Source organism: Vulpes vulpes, chromosome 8 (assembly GCF_048418805.1).
Source record: "Vulpes vulpes isolate BD-2025 chromosome 8, VulVul3, whole genome shotgun sequence".
NCBI classification, from domain to species: domain Eukaryota; kingdom Metazoa; phylum Chordata; class Mammalia; order Carnivora; family Canidae; genus Vulpes; species Vulpes vulpes.
The window spans coordinates 87,178,237-87,196,594 of record NC_132787.1 but is presented as its reverse complement, the minus strand read 5'-3'; the positions used below and the strand labels follow the sequence as shown (position 1 = coordinate 87,196,594).

Sequence of the window (18,358 nt, the reverse complement as noted above, 5' to 3'; positions counted from 1 at the left end):
AAGCAGGCTCCCCACTGAGCAGCGAGCCCTGACATGGGCCTCAATCTCAGGACCCTGGAATCATGACCTGAGCTGAAGGCAGATGCTTAACCAACTGAGCCACCCCAGTGCCCCTGGATTGGTTCTTTTCTCAAACTCTAGTTAATAGATATAGACAAACACAGTATCTAATTCCCCGGGCATACTGGGGATTTACTAGAGTAGGAAACTCCCAAGCTAGTGGCCACAGGCTATAAAGCAACAAGGGCCCAGAGAGACATATAGGGCAGTGGTTCCAGCCAGAGAGGGGCGTCAGGATCAGCTGGGAAGCCTGGACCCCACCAGGAGCTCCTGAAGCTGCACAGACATGATTTCTCTGGATGGGACCGTATCCCTGGGGAAGAACCATGGATCTGCTTCTGCTCCCCCACGTGACATTGGGGGATGAAGGGCCAGAGGTGTGTGTCTGTTTAAGGTCACACAGCCTATGGGTGGCAGCCCAGGATGAGGGCACAGGTCTCCCATTTCCCTGTCCTCTTTGTCTACTCTGCCAAGAGACCCAACCTTCCCGCATCCCCTCTGAATGGAGAACCCAGGTCAGCACTAAGCTAGCATTAGTCAAAACAAAGTAAGAGATGCACAGAGAAAACTTCCAAGGTTCCTTTATTTGTTTTGAAAACAACCTCCATTCTTTATTTCTCAATTTAGTCTTGGCCTAGTGACAAAAAAGGCTTTTCTTTTCTCTCTGGCCTCTTCTGAAAGAAAGGGAACAACATAAACACTCCCCATGAGATCTCTCTCCCCAGATTCCAGTGAAGGGCAGATGGGGCCAGGACTGGAACTGGAACAGCACGGAGAACATGTAGGATCTGTCTCTGAGCCCCACTTGGCTTTCAATCCCTTCCTCCATCCTCCCTGAGACATCTGCTCCTATCCGGGGGGCTTTGCCTCCACCTCCCGGTTCAGAGCATCTACAGTAGCTGTGGGCTGCTTGTAGCCTGATTCCCAGTCTGCTTTTCATCTGGGGAAATGTCACCCACAGCCCCGCTGGTTCTGGCTCAGGTCCTCAAGAGCTCACCAGGTCCCAGTGCTGGCTCATAAGTGATGACTCACACACGTTGACCACGATTTCCCTGCCATTCTCAGAGCCATCACCAAACATGTCCGTGTCCAGGCAGAGGTGGGATGCTATGTGCTCGATGTGGGAACCAGTCTTGGTCCATTGCTGAGAAGACAGAGAGGAGAGAGCATGAACCCAAATTCTTTGGCTAAAGGTCCAGGATCTATTGATAATATCAGGAGTTCCAGAATAATCAGACATGTTTACACCATGTGGCAAGGGTCACCCAGAGACTTGACTTCATGGTCTCACAGAGGAATAAAGCTGCAACTAATTGCTTTGCCAGGTATTATTGTTGGTTTCTGCATTTTTTGTGGGTTTTTTTCGGATAAAAAAGTAAAAGGAAAAATCAATATATTTGCTAGGAAAACTCATTAGAAGGTAATAACTTTCCAAGCAATAAGCCAGAAAATGGGAAGCACATTAGTTACAGGAGCAACCAGAGAAACGATGTGCACTCGGTGTCTGCACATCAGAAAGACGGGAGAGCAAGCTGGGGGATGGGATGCTGGGGGATAGGAGGGCAGAGAGGCTTCCAGGCAGCACCCAACACCAACACCACAAACCTGTGCTCCTCCAAAAGTGCTTTAGCACATGAAGGGCCCAGGTTGGGTGGGGGGCAAGAAATCTGATGCCACTACTCTCCAGACTTGACCTCATGGGACAAGGAAGGAAGAACGAACATGTTTTGGGGGAACCACCACTGTGCAGGTGCCACAGACCACTTCAGTTAATCACTCTAGACAGCTGCCCCGTGTGGTGGGCATCTTCAACTTCAGAGAGGAACCGAAGTCCAGGAACCTGCCATGGCTCACACCGCTAGTGAGCTATAGAAAGGGCATCCCAATGTCCATCTCTCTAATGCCAATAAGCAGTCAGCAGGAAGCTGTGTGGAGTCAATGACTTGGGCTCGGCTGGCCACATGGGTGCATCAAGAGTGCTATGAATCTTGGTGGACACCCTGCTACAGCCCAAGGCCCCTGAAGGCCAGGAGTTGAGTACTACTCAATCTGTGGCTCTGAAGGCCTTGCCCCAGAGGAGTAGAGCTCTGGGATGCCAGGTGGGTGTCAGAGCCAAACAAGCGAGTACAAGATGTGCGTGTCCATAGTGGCTCAACCAGGTCCACAGGCATCTGGATGTGAGCCAACCACTGCTGCCACCATCCCTGCCCTCCTCTCCTAACCAGAAGGGCCTCTTTCTGATCCACCCCTCTGCTTCTAAAGTTTCTCCCTGATCTTGCAGGTGGGACTTAGACCTACACAGGTAGTCTCATCTGTCACTGAAGGTAGCCATGCCCCAGCTGTACCTACTGAGCACTCACCTGTTTGTCATCTCCATTCTTACAAACGACAAGAACCACTGGGGCGCCAGGGAACACGGTGACAACAGACAGGCACAGCTCCTCCTGGAGGATCTGCTGGGTGTATGTGAAGGCCCATATCTGGAGGGGAAGAGGCCAGAGGGTTCACATCAAGATCCTTGGAAGCCTGGTGGGACACTCCTGGGGCTGTGTGATCATTAGTGCAGCTGGGTAAAAAGCACCAGGGGTCCTAGCAGTAACAGACCGTCAACAAAATCACCTAAATCACCTTGGAAAATGGGACTCCATAGCCAGAGACTCCCAGGTCATACCCCCTCTGAAGTCTCCATCTCCACGTCCAGGAAGGGGCCTGGCCTGGGCATGCAGGCTGCCTTTGGGAGGTGCTGAACAATTCTGGACTTTAGCTTGGACAACACCCCAGCCCAGCTATGCAGTCTCCAGTTTCTCTGACTGGATCCATGTCTATTCCCCACACTTGCCACCATAAGCAGCTACCTGGCAGGTCAGCCCCAGCTGTCTTTAGGATGTCCCTTCTTTGAAAAGGAATCCAATCAGCGTCCTGAAAACAGGAGTGTTCTAATAAGAGGCAGATGGTGCAACAAAGGGAATATGGAGTGTGCGAGGGGAGGAGAAGAGGAGGGACAGAAGGTCATGACCAGAAAATGACCCCAGGAGGTATGTGCACTCCAGCACTAGAGGCCAACACATCTCTGGGCCCCAGAGCTCCCATAGGGAGGGAAGCCCAACAAGTGAACGGACAGGGAGGCTGGGGAGAGGAAAGGTCATGACAAGGGATGTTCCTCGCCCAGTCTCCAAAATGTTGGAGATCAGAGAGCAACCAGCTGGTAGAGGCCTCATCATGGGGCAAAGAAGGTGAAAGAAGGTGAAAGAAGGCCCTGGGCGGGGGGAGGCTGCAGAGACCACCCTGTCAAGGGCTGGGCCCCTTCTCTACTCCACCCCTGCTAGCCAGCTGACCCTCAGCCTCTGGACCAGGCTGCTCATCAGCTACTGCTCCTGGGCCTGAGCCCTATCCTTACCTGGCTGGCCCCCACCCCTGCTCTAAGACTGTGTATCCCTTAAGCTGAGCCGGCATTCATGCTTGTTCTGCACCCTCCCTAGCTCCTGGCAGCCACCTCCTGGCCCTGGCCCCTCTCCTGACTTCCACGAACTGGTGACATCTTCAGCGTCCTTCTGTGCCCTGGCCTATCCCCTCCTTGCCCGCAGGCTCAGGTCCTGCTGCTGCCTCACCAGACCACCTGCAGGCAGAGCGCTGCCTCTCCTGATCTGGAACCTTCCCTGTTCCGGACACCTGGATGGGGCCACCAGCCCAGTGGAAGCCGCTGTCCCCTAGGGGTTGGGTCCTGCAAGTGGATGCTTGTGTCCCTTTTCAAACTGCTGGTGTTGGGAGAAGACCTAGACCAGAAGGCACTCTCTCGGGAGCAGATGGAAATTACTGATGGATAAAAGACTGGCTGTGAGTTAAGAATTCTTGAAACTTGGGGATGGCTACAGGGAGTTCTTTATACTCTTCCATCTACTTCTAGATTTATACATATTTAATTTTTAAAATAATAAATGTAATGAAATGTCCTCCTTGGGATGTATCAAGAAGTGCTGCTCTGGCCTTGAACATCACCATCCTACACACGCCATTCACTTCCCTTCGGGATAAGGGAAGGGAAAGGGAAAGGGAAAGACATCTGTACACACAGAGGGGATGCAGCAATCAGGATCCTGTTATTGATGGCCAACATTTACTGAGCACTTACTATGTGCTAGGCACTGTCCTGGGGGCTTGGCACAGATCGCTTTAGTCTTCACAAGAATCCTACTAGATATGTTATTATTATTATTGTCTCCATTCTACATGATGAAAGGCTCACAGAAGTTATCCAACGCTCTCCGACCAACTCTCTCTGGCTCCTTTGCTGTTGCTGCCACAGACTTAGCTCCTCCTAATCAAGCTTAATCACAAGTAGTGTCTAGAGTCCCTGAGAGCCCTCTTCCAGGTTGTAAATATGGAAACTAGAGCTCAGCTCCACTGCGACATTGGAGAGCCGGCCAGTTCCCACTGGCCGGGGAGGGGGCCAAAAGTCACACTCCATGTGGGACACTAGGGAGTGGGCAGCTGAGAGCAGGCCCCTCCCTGGCATTGATGGGAACTGGGGAAGAGGATGAATGGAGGTCCACATTCTACGAGCTCCACCAATGGGGTACATACAGCGCTGGTTTCCTGTGCCTGCTCCCCTTTACTTCCTGCCCTGGCTCTGTCCCCCATCATGAACTCCCCTATCTGCATATCCACGCTCACTTGGTTATTGCCATTTAAATGGCCCCCACCTTGGGCCTAGGTGTGTGCTAGGGACACAGTCTACCCTCAGGAGATCCATGCAGATCCTGACATCAGGCTAGGGCCATCTGGGCCAGGGATTCTGGGGCGCTAGACATCTGGAGTGGGATCTAGAAGGTGGGAGCAGGTCTTGGATGTGTGTCCTGAGAATTCCATGTGGGGAGGGGAGAGAGAGGCCTGAAGCCCAGGCCCAAACCCAAGGACAGGGCTGCCAGAGAACCACTGCCCAAACCCACCATACAACTGGCCTCAGCTAGAGATTTCTGCCATTGTTGGGAAATGAGTCTAAACATACAGTCAGTGATGTGGAAAGAAGATAAGGTCCATCTCTCTGACCCATTACCCACCCACACAGCTGCTGTGAACCATGAATTGACATCTTAAAAATAAATCCTGCAATTATTTTCATTACCACAATACACTAACTTTGTATTTTTTATGTTAAAAGTATTAACTAATTAAACATAAAAACTTGAAATACACAATTTCTGAAAGCTCATCTTGGCATTTCTTCTTTTGTAATACCCTAGGGGCATTAAAAACTGCAAGTACTGGGGAGGGCACGAGAGGGCAGGAGGTGGGTTGATGCCTTTTTTGACATCTGAGATGCCGGTCCACTAATGCCTTTCGGGAAAGAACGCATATGGTACCCGGCTGGGGCTGAGCTCGGAGAAAACCACCTTAGGATCCCCAAGGGGAGAATGTGCACATGCACGGATGAGGGATCGAAGCCTTTACGCTAAGTGGACTTTGCATTAGCTGGTGTTTTACTGGCATTGAAATAATTCAGCCTCACAATTTCTCAGAGGAATGCAGCTCTCTGGCCAGATCTGCAAGGGAGGAAAGAGGGAAGCAGATCACAGAAGCAGGTGGGGAGGGAAGGGAGAAGAGGTTTCTTATTCCCATTCTGCAGCCTGTCAGACTTCCAGAATGGCCGGTGATGAATGGGTTTATTAAATGAATCCTGGAGTCAGAAATGGATTCGGGAATATAGCAGTGGTTGCTCAGGCTGGCCTGGCTACATCAGTGTACGCTGGGCCGTCTGCTGACAGCTCCATTAAGGGGGTTTGGCCAAGTCACAGCTCCCACCCCCAGTGCACAGAGACACAGCCATACCCAGGGAAGGTAACCCAGAGGTGGTGTGGATGGCACCACTCCTTCAGGGATAGGCCAGTAAGAGACTAAGGAGGATGAGGTAATTAAAAGGGCTCAGGTGTTGGTATACGATTTAGAAGGCCCTCCAGCCCCTTTGTTCCTGCCCCGGGAGAGGGGAACTGATGATGATGAGGGGGTGGCCCAGGCTCGACAGCCTTCTGTGCTTAGTGGGAGTCTCTGGAGGACAGCCCCTGCATATAGAGAAGGGAGCAGCCTGGCAGGTACAGGACTCTGGGCAATGCCCATCTGGCCACAGCCTTGAGGGGTGGGATGAAACAGGCCACAGCAGCCAGCTTTGGGTTCACTGTCTTGTACTGGATGGAGCAGCAGAGAAGAAAGATGCTTTTAAGGGGGCATATCTAAAGGGATCAAATTCTGGAAGAGGCAGGCATGAGATGGGTAGGGGCCCAGGCCCAGGGGCTAACCTTTGAATGGCCGCGGGTGACCACTAGTTGGCAAGAAGCAACCAGCCTGGGACAGCAGCTCTCAGCTAGGATGATCTTGTTTCTATCTATCATCTATCTATCTATCTATCTATCTATCTATCTATCTATCTATCTATCATCTATCTATCATCTATCCATCCATCCATCCAAGAGCCATGTGGCAGTGTTTGGAAGCACTTTTTGATTACTATGACTTGGTGGGTGAGTTACTGGCATCCAGTGGGTGGGACCCGGGATGCTGGCAAACAGCTACAGTGCACAGGACAGTCTCTACAACAAAGAATTATCTGGTATTAACTCCAACAGTACTGAGGTTGAGACCCTGTAGCCTAGCCTGAAGGGCCTGGTCCCTAGAAGCAGCAGGCCCAGCATTACTTGTGTATGACCTGGGAAGCACTGGCCCATCCCTTCTCTAAGCCTCACTTATCCCATCTGTGAAACAGTGGGGATAACAAGACATGGCCCATGGGGTTGTGTGATGACTAATCTAGATGATGCCCACAGAACATACAGGCCATGGGCTGGCCTTGGTGCAGTGGCCACCAATAGGACTCTGATGACCTGTGGGAGGCGCAATGGTCAGGTGAGGAGATATTCACACATGGAGAGAAGGTAGGGGCTGTGTTTTCATGAACACAGAATCCTATGTCAGTTACTAATGGCAGTGAGCTCCCCATTTAAAGAGAGAGCCCAAGTGCCAAGCAGTGCTGCTGGTTATGTTGTGGTTGGATGGGCAAACTAACTCATGTATGAGGGCTCCTGGTTCTAGACGCTTTGTATTCATAGTCTATTCATCATCACAGTGATCCTGCAAGGCAAGTATGACTTTATGGAAGGGAAGAGAGGTCAGAGGTCACTCTGGGAGCAGACCGCAGGGTTGACTATGAATGCACGGCCTCTTTGGTGAGACTGGATCTGAGCTGAGAGCATCCAGGGCCACTGCCCCCTAAGTCACACTGCAGGTCATACACGACCCTTTAGCCTCTTCAGACACAAACGAACAGACTCAAGCAATACTTTAGTTCCGCCGACTTCTCGGGGCAGCCATCCCGGAAGGATCACCCAAAGGCACTGCCTGGCCGTCCTTGGCACACCTCCTTCAGCCACAGGGTGACTAACTTCAGCCTCTCCCTGGTGACTAACGGCAGCAGGGTGACCTGGCAGGCTCGGAGACATGCTCCCTGCTTTTGAGAACTTTGCTGGACTCACTGCCAGGGTATTTTCTCTATTTCCAAGTCCATCCTGTCCCTTCATCCCAAGCTGTCAGGATACATTTTATATGCATGTGATCAAAAGCCCACACCCAGTACCTTTGCTGCTGGGTCCTGCTGTGGAGCCCTGGAGTGGCTGCGGGGGCTGGAGTCCTGGCTCTTCTGCTTGTTCCCCCTGCAAACCTGGGTAAGATCTGAACTCTGTACCTCAGTCCCCTCAAACGTGAAGTGGTGACATTAGTCCTGGGCATGGAGGGTCACTGTAAGGCACCTGGGTTCCCACATGGTGGTGGTCAGGAGGGTGCTGTCCACAGAGCAAGTGCTGAATTACTGTCTGCATGTTGACAGCGGTGATGGAGGAAGCCAACAGGAAGAGACATGGGCCCAGAGAGCTTCCTTTGGAAAACTGCCTTTGCTTTGCCTCCCAGGAGATCTGCTGGAGAGGCAGTTATGATGGGGCCTTTCCCAATGGTGTGTTGAGAAAGCACGGGGAGGAAGGGTAGTATCAGATGGGGAAGTGAACACACTGGGCACCTGTCCTGCGGGCAGACTTACCTAGAGGTGCCAAGGGGAGTGCAGGTGTGCGGGGGAGAGCTTTTAGCTTCTCTCGCCCACCCAAGCGTCCAGCAGCCTACACGCATCCTTCACAAGCCAGTAGCCTACACTGCCTCAAATGACACACTGCAAACTTTTAATGTTTTTCTCCCTTTCTTTAAATTGGGATAGCAAGGAAAATGGTGCATCTGTCTTCCTTCCATCTTTCACACAAATATTTTTCTAGAGAATCCAATAAAGTTAAGAGGAAACTCGTTAACCTGGAGGCTTCTTGGTCTTTGCGCGTTTGCAAACTGATGATGTATTTCTCTTGTACTTCACCCAAGGCATCAGCTTGCCGACATCTTCAATACACAAGAAGATTAAACACTTTGTTCCCAAGGTTGACAAGCCGGTCAAGAAAGAGAGGTAAGGCAGGGTGAAGGATAGCTGGGCTGGGGGTGGGGCAGGGACGTGAGCCAGCAGCAGAGAACAACCAGGATATGATTGTCTCCTTTCAACAGTGAAGACTCCCATGTGCCTGGGGACGCACCCCCTGGAGAGCATGTAGCCAGCTGGAAGCAGAACCCTGAGCTCATGGTTCCCACCTGCTGGTGTTCTTTTACTCCAGATATCTGGAACCCCTGAATCCTCTACCCAAATGGCCTGAACCTTGGAGATTTCAGGATCTGTGTAGATCCTACCCTGGGACTGTCCTCCCAAGGGTAAACTGTATCCCTACTACACACAGCTGGGTGCAAAGGGGGCCATTTAGAGGGGAGTGATGGAGTGTGGATATGAAGGCTGGGAGTTCACAGAGGGGGACAGAGCCAGGGCAGGAGTAAAGGGGGATAGGCACAGGCTGGAAGCCAGTGCTATGTGTGCCCTCTGCTCTGGTGTGGAGTCCATGGGCCCCTATCCATCCTTTTCCTCAGTCCCATCAATGGCAGGGGGGTCTCCTGTCTGGCCTGCCCCCTCCCCAGGCCTGACACAAGGTGTGACCCGTTGCCTTTCTCAGGGGCTGCCAGTAGGAACTGGCCACCTCGCTGCTGTCACAATGGAGCTGATCTATATGGTTTTCATGTTTACAATATTTGTCTCTGGGAGAGGGATCAGTGCCAGGCATCTCCTCTCATGACTGAACTTGAAGGTAAGTGTTCTGGAACCAGCTGTGGCTCCGGCAGCAGCAGCAATAGCAGAACAAGGCCGTGGTAGCCAGATTTTCCAACTCTTACCTTCACCACTTACTAGTCTAGGACCTTGGATAATCTCTCCAGGCCCTGGTTCCATCTGTAAAATTAGGATAATAGTAAACCTCTTTAACAGGGCTCTTGTGTTCCTTCCTTGATATGGCTTCTCCCAGGCAAAAGAGGAGGCAGCCTGAGAGAGGGTGGAAAGAGTTATGGGAAGGGGTGTGAGGGGCAGAAGTGATCCCCCTCTGGACAGGCCAAGAGGTAGACCAAGAAGAAAAGGAAACGTTAGGAGGGGCAAAGAGGCAGAGCAGGGTCAGAGGAGAGAACCTCTGGATGCCCTAACACAGTAGAAGAAAGCCCTTTCTTACGCAAGAAGGAGGGAAAGATACTGGAAGGACAAGAAAGGTAACATGAGTCAGTGCTACAAGGGTGTATGTCCTACACACATGCATACACGTGCACACATGCACACTTGGGGATTATTCCAGCTGAAATAGTTATGTAGACTTCTATCTGTCTAAAGCAGGTTCACACCTTCAGAAGACTTGGACGTGCATCCCAGGCCTACTGCTGGGAGGGGGGCTGTGTCTAATCCAATTTAGCTCCACCCAGCACCCGGCATGCAGCCTTGGACCAGGAGCACCACGGGCACTCGCTGTCCTCTGTGGAAGCCGGTGGAACTCCGATCTCAGAGTCTTCTTCCATTTTTCTTGAGTTCATGCTGCTGCTACACAAATCCAACTGTTCTTGCCAAAGTGGGAAGGAGTGATAGCTTGGCCCTATCTTCTAGAAAGACCTTTTGGCTCACTCAAAGACTGTTACTGCGATCACCCTTAGTTTCCCACAGACGACTGCTTTTCCTCCCCTTTCTCTGCCATTAGAAGGTCAGCTGGAATAGGTACTATTACTCTCCAGTCAAACAAAGGTTTGGCAATCTTTCACCAGGGCTGGGCCATTGGAGAACCCTCTCCAATACCCAGAGATCCATGGCTCCTCTCCTCCTACTTCCTTATTCAGCCAAAGACATTAAGTACCAGAAAAGATGCTGTTTTACTGAAGATAGATTGAGAAAACTCTTGTCCCAGGGAAAAGGTGGTGACAACATTCTGGCCATTGGGATCCCCTATGAATAGCGCCCACACATAGGTTCAGAAGAGAGGGACGGGCATCAGCTATTCACTACATTTTACAAAATAATGCTTGAGCAAACGGTGCCATTCCCAGGCAGGCTGCCATACCTCAAGCAAAATTGACACCTCTGCTTGACTTTTCCTTTCCTAACTCAGGCAGCCCCTCCCATGTCCTGCTGGAGCAGAGAAACGGGTCTGGGAAAAGCCACTGCAAGTGAGAGGCTGGTGCTGCGGGTGTGGGTTCTGGAGGCAGGCAGCAAGGAGCCACTGAAGGCTGTACTGAGGTGGGGAACCATGGTTTGAATGTGACATGTTGGGGGATGAGGAGTGGGGGCTGGAGGCTATGGCTATAACCTAACACAGTGGTTCCCAGTCCGGGTGGTTTTATGTCCCAGGGGCGTTTGGTGTAGCCTGGAGATAGTTCGATTGTCACGAATGGTGCGTGTGGGGTGCTCTGGCATCTGACAGGTGGAGGCCAGGGATGCTGCTAGGCAGACCTCAGAGCACAGGGCAGTCCCCAGCACAAAAACCCATCCAGCCCAGAACATCAACAGTGCCAAAGATGAGGAAGGCTGATCGGGCATGGAGGAAGGAATGCAGGGTCCATGGGGAGCTGTTTGAGGAGAGAAGGGACAGGACCTGCAGAAATGGGGACCAGGAGAAAGAGGAGCCAGGGCAGATGGATGGGATCAGAGCCATGGAGCCTGGGAGAGAGCAGTCACATAGAGGGAAGCAGTGGGCCAGGGAGGTGGCTGTGGCACCTGGCAGCTGCTCGTCGCTGTCCGTCTACTAGAATCACAGACATCATGGATGACTTCGTGGCGGCTGTGGGCTCCCCTCTGGTCCCCCAGCCACAGCCCAGGGCTCCACGCGTGCTGTGCTTCCCGGGCTGCTCCTCCTCCCCTCCCTTTCCTGACATGGCCTGTTTCTACTCTGCTCTCAGGATGCAGCTCATTTTCAAGGCCTCTGGGAAGACGTCCCTGACTCTCCTGCATACGGTGGACACCATCCCTCAGTGCTTCGAGAGCAGCCTGGACCGCATTCCATCCCGGACCGAGCTTCTAACAGAACAGCTGCTTACTTGTTTTTTCCTGCATTAGATCCCTTGGGGGACCACGGAGATGCGCAACCTAGTCATTCATCTCCGTGTCTTCACAGCAGAGAACAGAGATGGTTACTGAGTGAATGCGTGAATTCGTGGGGGGATGAAAACTAGAATCTGTGAATCAATGAAAGAGAGGATGTGGCCAAAGCTGGGAGCTTGGATGAAACAAGAAACCATTTACAGAGAACAGAATAGCGACCTAAAAGCCCCGGTAATATTCCCCACGAGCACAGGAAAGTGGAGGACAGGAGCCAGCAAAGAGAAGAGAGAGAAAGAACAGGAATGCTGGAGAGATCCAGCTGTGCCATGGGGACCAGGAGGAAGTTATGCACTGGATGTGCTTTAACGTGTCCAGCCGGCAAGTGTGACAGAGGCAGAGACAGACTGTGTGGGTTTGCCTGTGGCCTTTAAAAGCTTTCCATCCCCAGAGGGAGAACACTGACCCACGGAACGTGGGCGTGCCATGTGGATGAATGGATGAAGGCACAGGCACGAGGCAACCTTTCTGAGAACGGATTCCTGTGCTTCCTCCAGGCCTGGGGCAGGTGGAGTCACAGGCCTGCTGAGGATGGGACGCAGTGGGGATGGGGCGCAGGTGAACGAGGCCCCTGCCAGCGATGGGGGCGGTGGATGATGGCGATGGTTTTACCAGACCTGATGTGCCCACCAGAAGTCAGGGTTAGAGCGGCGGGGAGCCTCAGAGCAGGCATGTCATCCTGGACCAGCGTCACCCAGAGGCACGCTTCTCTCCATCAGCATTTCATGTTTTCCAGGTAGCTGCCGCCCTGCCCTGCCTGACCTAGCCCTCACTTACTTGCCAGCAGGATGGAGGCCAATGATGTACTCCTTAGATCCTGCTAATTTGATGGTGATTTCCTATAGGCACAATGTGGCCTGGTAAGAGATCTTCCAGAGAAACCACACACATGTCCACACATGTGGAAACCCACTGGAGTGAACCCAGTCCCAGAGTGAGGGGAAATCATACTTCTCCTGCTCTGTTGCTAGGCTCTGGGTGTAAGTGGACACCTGGTGTCACATAAAAGCAGGTGACAGAGGCTGAGTCCCTGTACATGTTCTCTCCCCAGCCTGTTCCTTACCTGGGATTTTGCATCCTTGCCTTTGGTCTTGACACAGGGGCTTAACCTGAGGTCGTAGGTTTCTGTGTTTTTCTGCCTTTGAGACTCTAGGCATTTCTGTCTCTGTCGGATATTACCCTTCTGGATGGAGGAATCGTTGGGGATTCTGGAGGAAAACCAGAGGAGAGATGAGAACCGGCTGCTTTCTGGCTTAGTGGCATTAGCAGCTGGAGAGCTGGAGGCAGTGTTTTGAGGGGCATCTCCCTGGGGTGGTATTACAGCGACTTGTGCTGGAGTGGGGGCTCCTGCTAGGAACAAGGTAGCAAGAAGACACCCATGGAACCTGGCTTGGAGATAGCATCAGCCTCAGGTCACACCTGGGACTCAAATCCCAGCAGTTGAGAAATGCTGCTACTAGCTAACCTCCATCCCTCATACTACTGATTAACTTAATTCTTCTCCTGGTTTCAGGAATAAGGGAAGCCAACTGGTCTTTACAGACCTCCCTATACTTAAAAGCCTTTATCCAGTTGCCCACGGGATGTCCTCTTTCCAGACCAAGTCAGCCGATGGCATTTCCTCACAGCAGGCAAAGGCTCAAAAGGTAGGGCGGGTACCTGAGTTCTGGATAGACATTCTCCAGGTACCACTTGAAGCTCTGGCACTGCAGATTCTTCCTCAGGTCCAATCTGCTCTCAATGCTGGGGGGAGGGGGGCAGGGGTAGGCACAAAGACAAAAGCACAAGCTGTGTGTCAGAGACAGGTACGAGGTTAAGAGACACGGAGCACAAGCTGTGCCCACGCCGTGCCCACCTCTCTCCCGAGGGCGCTGGAGAAATTCACCAGGAGAGATTTCTAGAGCTCCAGACAGAGCTATGGAAAACACTTAGCAATAGCTCACATTGGTGTGGTAATGACATTAAGGATTTGTGCTTTTACTTGAAAATGGAGTTTGGGGGTGTTTTTACTTTTCATTAAAAACAAGGCTACAAGAACATGCAGTGTTGTTAATAATACACCACTGGGGCTCTGAGTCTACTTACCCACACATCTCTCTTTGGATTCTGTAGTCAAAATACCACTCTGGACCACCCCACCCTGAAAGCAGCAGCTTCTTTGGCTGGTTCTGGGGCCGGGTGATGCCTTTGTTCATCAAATATTTATGGAGCCCCTACTATGTGTCAGGTATTGTGCCCAAGGTGGGAAATGATGAATGGTGAGCTTTTGAACAATAGGGAAAGGTAATGCAAAACAAGCAATCACGACCCTGGATGTGGGGTGGGCATGCAGGGGCTGTGGGAGCATCTCAGAGGTGTACCCTTGCTGGTCAAGTCAGCAGTCACCAAGGTGGTAAGGCTGAAGCTGGTATCTGGAAGGACAAGCGGACACTATCTAGACAACCCAAAAAGTGGGTGAGGTCGGGGCCTCCGGTAGAGGCTGGGGAACAGCAAAGGGAGATAGGACCATGTAAAGGAGCAGTCCTATGGTAGGAGAAGTGCCGCGGGAGGTTACACTATGTGCGTGCATGAACGTATGTATGTGGAGGATGGCAGAGGGGAAGTGAGCAGGAGGAGAGATGAAGAAACAGACCATATAGGGTCTGGCAGGCCACAGTGGAGGAGTTTGGACTTTCAGGCAATGGATGCAACAGGCAGGTTCTAAGCAAAGCATGACATGGTGATGCCTGAACTTCCAGAGCATCTTATTGGTGGTAATTGGGTCTGATTGGGCAAAGCTGGAGTCAGAGAGAGCACTGGGAGGCGGCTGTAGAAGCCCAGGTGCTGAGGGTGCTCTCAGGTAGGGAAGGGGGTGGGTGGAATGGAGAGAAATGATAGGTCCAAGTCCCTCCATTTTCCCCAGCTGCTCTGCCACCACCCCTCTTGGCTCCACCTTGTCCTTCCTGGGTGAGCACAGGGGACTGGCTCTGGTCGGGCCAGCCTCACCTCCTTCTGCTCCACACCGGACAAGGCATTCTCACCACCAGGACATCTTCCTTCCCACTAACCACATTGCCTCCCCAGACTCCAAGCAACATGGGCAGAGGAATGACGTCATTTTTTTTTTGAAGTGCCACGTTCAGTGTTTAGCAAAGACCCGGGTGCTGTGTGCACGATGGAGGCCGTGGCACCAGGACCTGGGGACTGTTTGACATGGGAAGGTGGAGGGAGGGAAGATTGCTCCGATTTCTGCCTTGGGCAACAGGACACGAGGAAGGGTGTTCATGGAGATGGGGGATGTGGAATGGGGAGCAAATTTAGAAGCAAAGCAGATGAGTTTCTTTTAGGACTGGAGGAGTCTTGGAGGCGTCCAGGTGGAGATATCCAGTTCCTACTGGGATTGAAGGGACTGTGGCTCCGGGGGTAGGCCCAGGACAGGGACACAGACACAAGAGTCAGCAGCGAAGAAGTGGCGGCTGACGTCAGGGAGAACACACAGTACGCAGACGGTGATGACAGGCCCTTGAAAAAGACTACAAACATGGCAGGAAAGAGAAAGGTGAGGCTGCCATGGACGGAGAAGGTGGAGCCTGAGCAGCAGTACAACCACAGCCGCAGGCACAGACAGCGTGGTCGGAGCTGCGCCAGATGGGATGGGTGGGAGAGACGGCATAAGGGGCCCAGGGGGGTGGGTCGCCCACAGCATATGCGGGCAGGTGCTTTAGGACGTTTGGCCCCCGCAGGAGCAGACAGGTGTAGGGGACGAGTGACACTGGGTTGAAGAAAAGTTTTTGTAGATTGTTTCCTTTCCTCTTCTTCCTTTTTATGAGACTGATGCGCTGCCTACTGTGCTAACAAGGCACCTTCTTCTCTCCCTTTTTAAATCGTTTTAAGATAGAAGACCCTGAATCAGTTTAAATGCTGATGGGGAACATGTATCAGCAAAGACACATTAGGGATGAGGAAGTGGAGGGCAGAGTCCCTAGAGCAGTGGTTCCCACACCAGCTGCACATTAGAATCCTAGGCCGGGGTGGGTGGGGGGCTGCCTTTTAAAAATTCCCCAGCCTAGCCCAGGCCATGCCCCAGACCTGATCAGCTCTCTGGGAGCAGCATCTGTAGCTTCTGAAGCTCCTTGGTGCCTGCAAAGTGCAGGCTAGTTTGGGAGGCATTGCCCTAGAGCTCTGCTCTGCCAGGACAGGCCCTCAGACCAGCAGCATGGCACCCACCTGGGAGCTTATTAGAAATTCAACCCTACGGAATCAGCAGCCACATTTTAACAAGATTCCCCAGGAGATCCGTGTGCACATTAAAGTTTAAGAAGCTCTGAGCCAGGAGGCAGGAAAGGGAGGAATCCAGGCAGAGGGAGCTCGATAAATGTTGATTTACGAATGAATGCAGATGAAAGGTGGATCCTGAGCATAGGCTGGGGGCTGGTCTAACACGACATGAAGCACACCTATCTTTTGAGATGGAAGAAGGGAGCCAATAGGGCCAAGGTCGGTTGGTTTGGGGAAGTCAATGCCATCTATTTCAGCTATAAAACAGAAGGTGTCCTCTGCCGTGAATGACGGGTGGAGTCGGAGGGGCCGGATAGAGAGGTTTATTTATTTTTTTAATGATTGATTTATTTATTCATGATAGACAGAGAGAGAGAGAGAGAGAGAGAGAGAGAGAGAGAGAGGCAGAGACACAGGCAGAGGGAGAAGCAGGCTCCATGCCGGGAGCCGGACGTGGGACTCGATCCTGGGACTCCAGGATCGTGCCCCAGGCCAAAGGCAGGCGCCAAACCGCTGAGCCACCCAGGGATCCTGGATAGAGAGGTTTATTGGAGACTGGGGAGAATGATGGCCAGGAAAGGCAGCAGGACTGACAGCCCTACTACGGGCCTGCCTGGCACTGATGGCCACAGTATGTTAGCAGCATCGGCTGATACTTTCCAGAATCTTCAGCAGCCTGAGCACAGGAGGGGTGGGAGAGGCACAAAGTCAGGGTCATCCAGGGTTGAGAAAACTTGCCTGAGGTCCTGACAGACGCTCAACAGGGCAAAATGCTGAGAATAAGATCTTTTAAGCCCTCTCTCTAAATGAGAGCGGAACCCAAGCTGGGGAGGGAGGAAGGTAAAGAAAGGCCGGGGTGCATGGCCATGGTCAGTGGGCTGGAAGTCGGACGTGGATTCAGGACTCTTCTCACTCCTTGTGAGGTTCTGAGCGACTGAACTGGGGGGACGTCCTGGGTCTATAATTTCAGATGCAAGCCATTTTGGTCATGTCTGATTTAATCCTCCTGGGCAGGGACGGGCTGCAGACATCCATCTGCTCACCAGCCTGTCTGACCAAGGGACGTTAGCAGGACAAAAGCCACTGGCTGCCCCTGGAAGCCCTCAGATGACAACACAGACAAGGTTTCTGTTTTTCCCTTCTCAGCTCTGGGTTGGAGAATGCAACCTATGGTTTTGGGATCAGATGGATGGGTATGGTTTGAGTCTGGTACTGAGATGTGATCAGGGCAAGTACCTCACCCTACAGAAGCCTCAATCTCTTGTTCTGCAACATAGTGGCAATCAAACCCGTTTCTCAGGGTTTGGGGAGCACTCACAGGATCGTATTTACAGCATCTGGCACACAATTCCTTCCCTGTTCTCATCTACTCCGACGAAGCTGGGACAGAGCTCTGGGGGATACCGGTAGGACACTGCTCCTCCAAGGAAGGAGGGTGGTTTGGGCTTGGGTGACTCAGAACGAGGAGGAGGAGCTCTGACCCGGAGGGACTAAGGTCGGCGTGTCTCACATCCTACCTTCCTGTAAAAAGCTAGAAATGTTGCTCCATTGTGCAAGGCACAGCTCGCCCCCCTGCGCCACTGGTCCCACAGTCATTTGCCGCAAGAGCTGCCGAAAACCCCACAAGCCCAGGACAAGGCAGGAGCAAGAGGAGGTATAGAAGAGAGCAGCCACAGCCTGGGCCTTGCAGAGACTGGAGACTGGCTGACTAGCTAAGTGGCGAGGCTGTCAGGAGCTGGTGCTCTTCCTGGCCCTCTGCACAAAGCAGCCAGAAGGGGGACTTACTTCCCAAAGGGCCTCTCCAGGGCGAACGGCCGGGCAGCATAGTAGTATTGCTTGTATTCATCCATCCACACCTCAGCTGTCCGCTTGGTGTTCCTGGGGAGATACGGGGTGTCCCGCTGTGGTTAATATGCACACGCAGGCAGCATGACCCAGCTGGCCCCCCCCCCCCCCCCCCCCGCCACACACACACACAATCCAGTAAGAGCATTCTTGTGTGGATTCTGGGCCTAGCCAAGTCCCAACCAATCTCCAAAGGGCCCTTGACTCCAAGACACAGGACTTTAGCAGTAAGGGTGAGCTCTTCCCCAAAAGGTACATAGCAGAAAAAAATTGTACCAGAGATGGAACTTAAGCGGCTCAGGAAAAAAAAAAGAAAAAAAAAGAAAGAAAGAAAAAAAAAAGAAAACAAAACAAAAGGGAGAGGGGAGCCCACACATCCCATGTTGCCAGCAACCAAGAAGAGAGAGGCAGGGCCTGTGGTGGTCATCATGCCTCCCATCCTACTCCAGGTGCTCCCCATGATGCAGGGGAAGTGCTGGGGTCCCAGCTCAAGGCAGGGAAGCCAATCATGCCGCTTCCCAGGGCCCATGCGCTCAGCATGGTGCGGGTGCAAAGAATCAAGTCATTAAGCCCCCTGTCAGACATTTTGCCAGCACGCTAGTCTTTTCCATCAGGTGTTTGCTCTGGGTCTGACCTCAAAGGTCAACAAAGAGAGAAAGAGGGACTGACACGGAG

At 52.4% G+C, this 18,358-nt stretch overlaps 1 protein-coding gene across 2 annotated transcripts in view; it reads right to left on the bottom strand.

Moving 5' to 3' along the window:
* Positions 1-625: 625 nt before the first annotated feature.
* GALNT14 (polypeptide N-acetylgalactosaminyltransferase 14) overlaps positions 626-18,358 on the bottom strand; it is a 205,878-nt gene continuing 188,145 nt past the window's right edge. Inside the window, exons 11-15 of one of the 2 annotated variants that reach the window (XM_072767379.1) lie at positions 17,624-17,716; positions 13,241-13,324; positions 12,645-12,789; positions 2,421-2,540; positions 626-1,204 (exon numbers count right to left, since the gene is read on the bottom strand). In XM_072767379.1, the coding sequence (XP_072623480.1) occupies positions 1,046-1,204; positions 2,421-2,540; positions 12,645-12,789; positions 13,241-13,324; positions 17,624-17,716 (601 nt within the window). In that variant the 3' untranslated portion in view covers positions 626-1,045. The remainder of the gene's footprint in view (positions 1,205-2,420; positions 2,541-12,644; positions 12,790-13,240; positions 13,325-17,623; positions 17,717-18,358) is intronic. The other variant, XM_072767381.1, reaches the window with a different exon arrangement.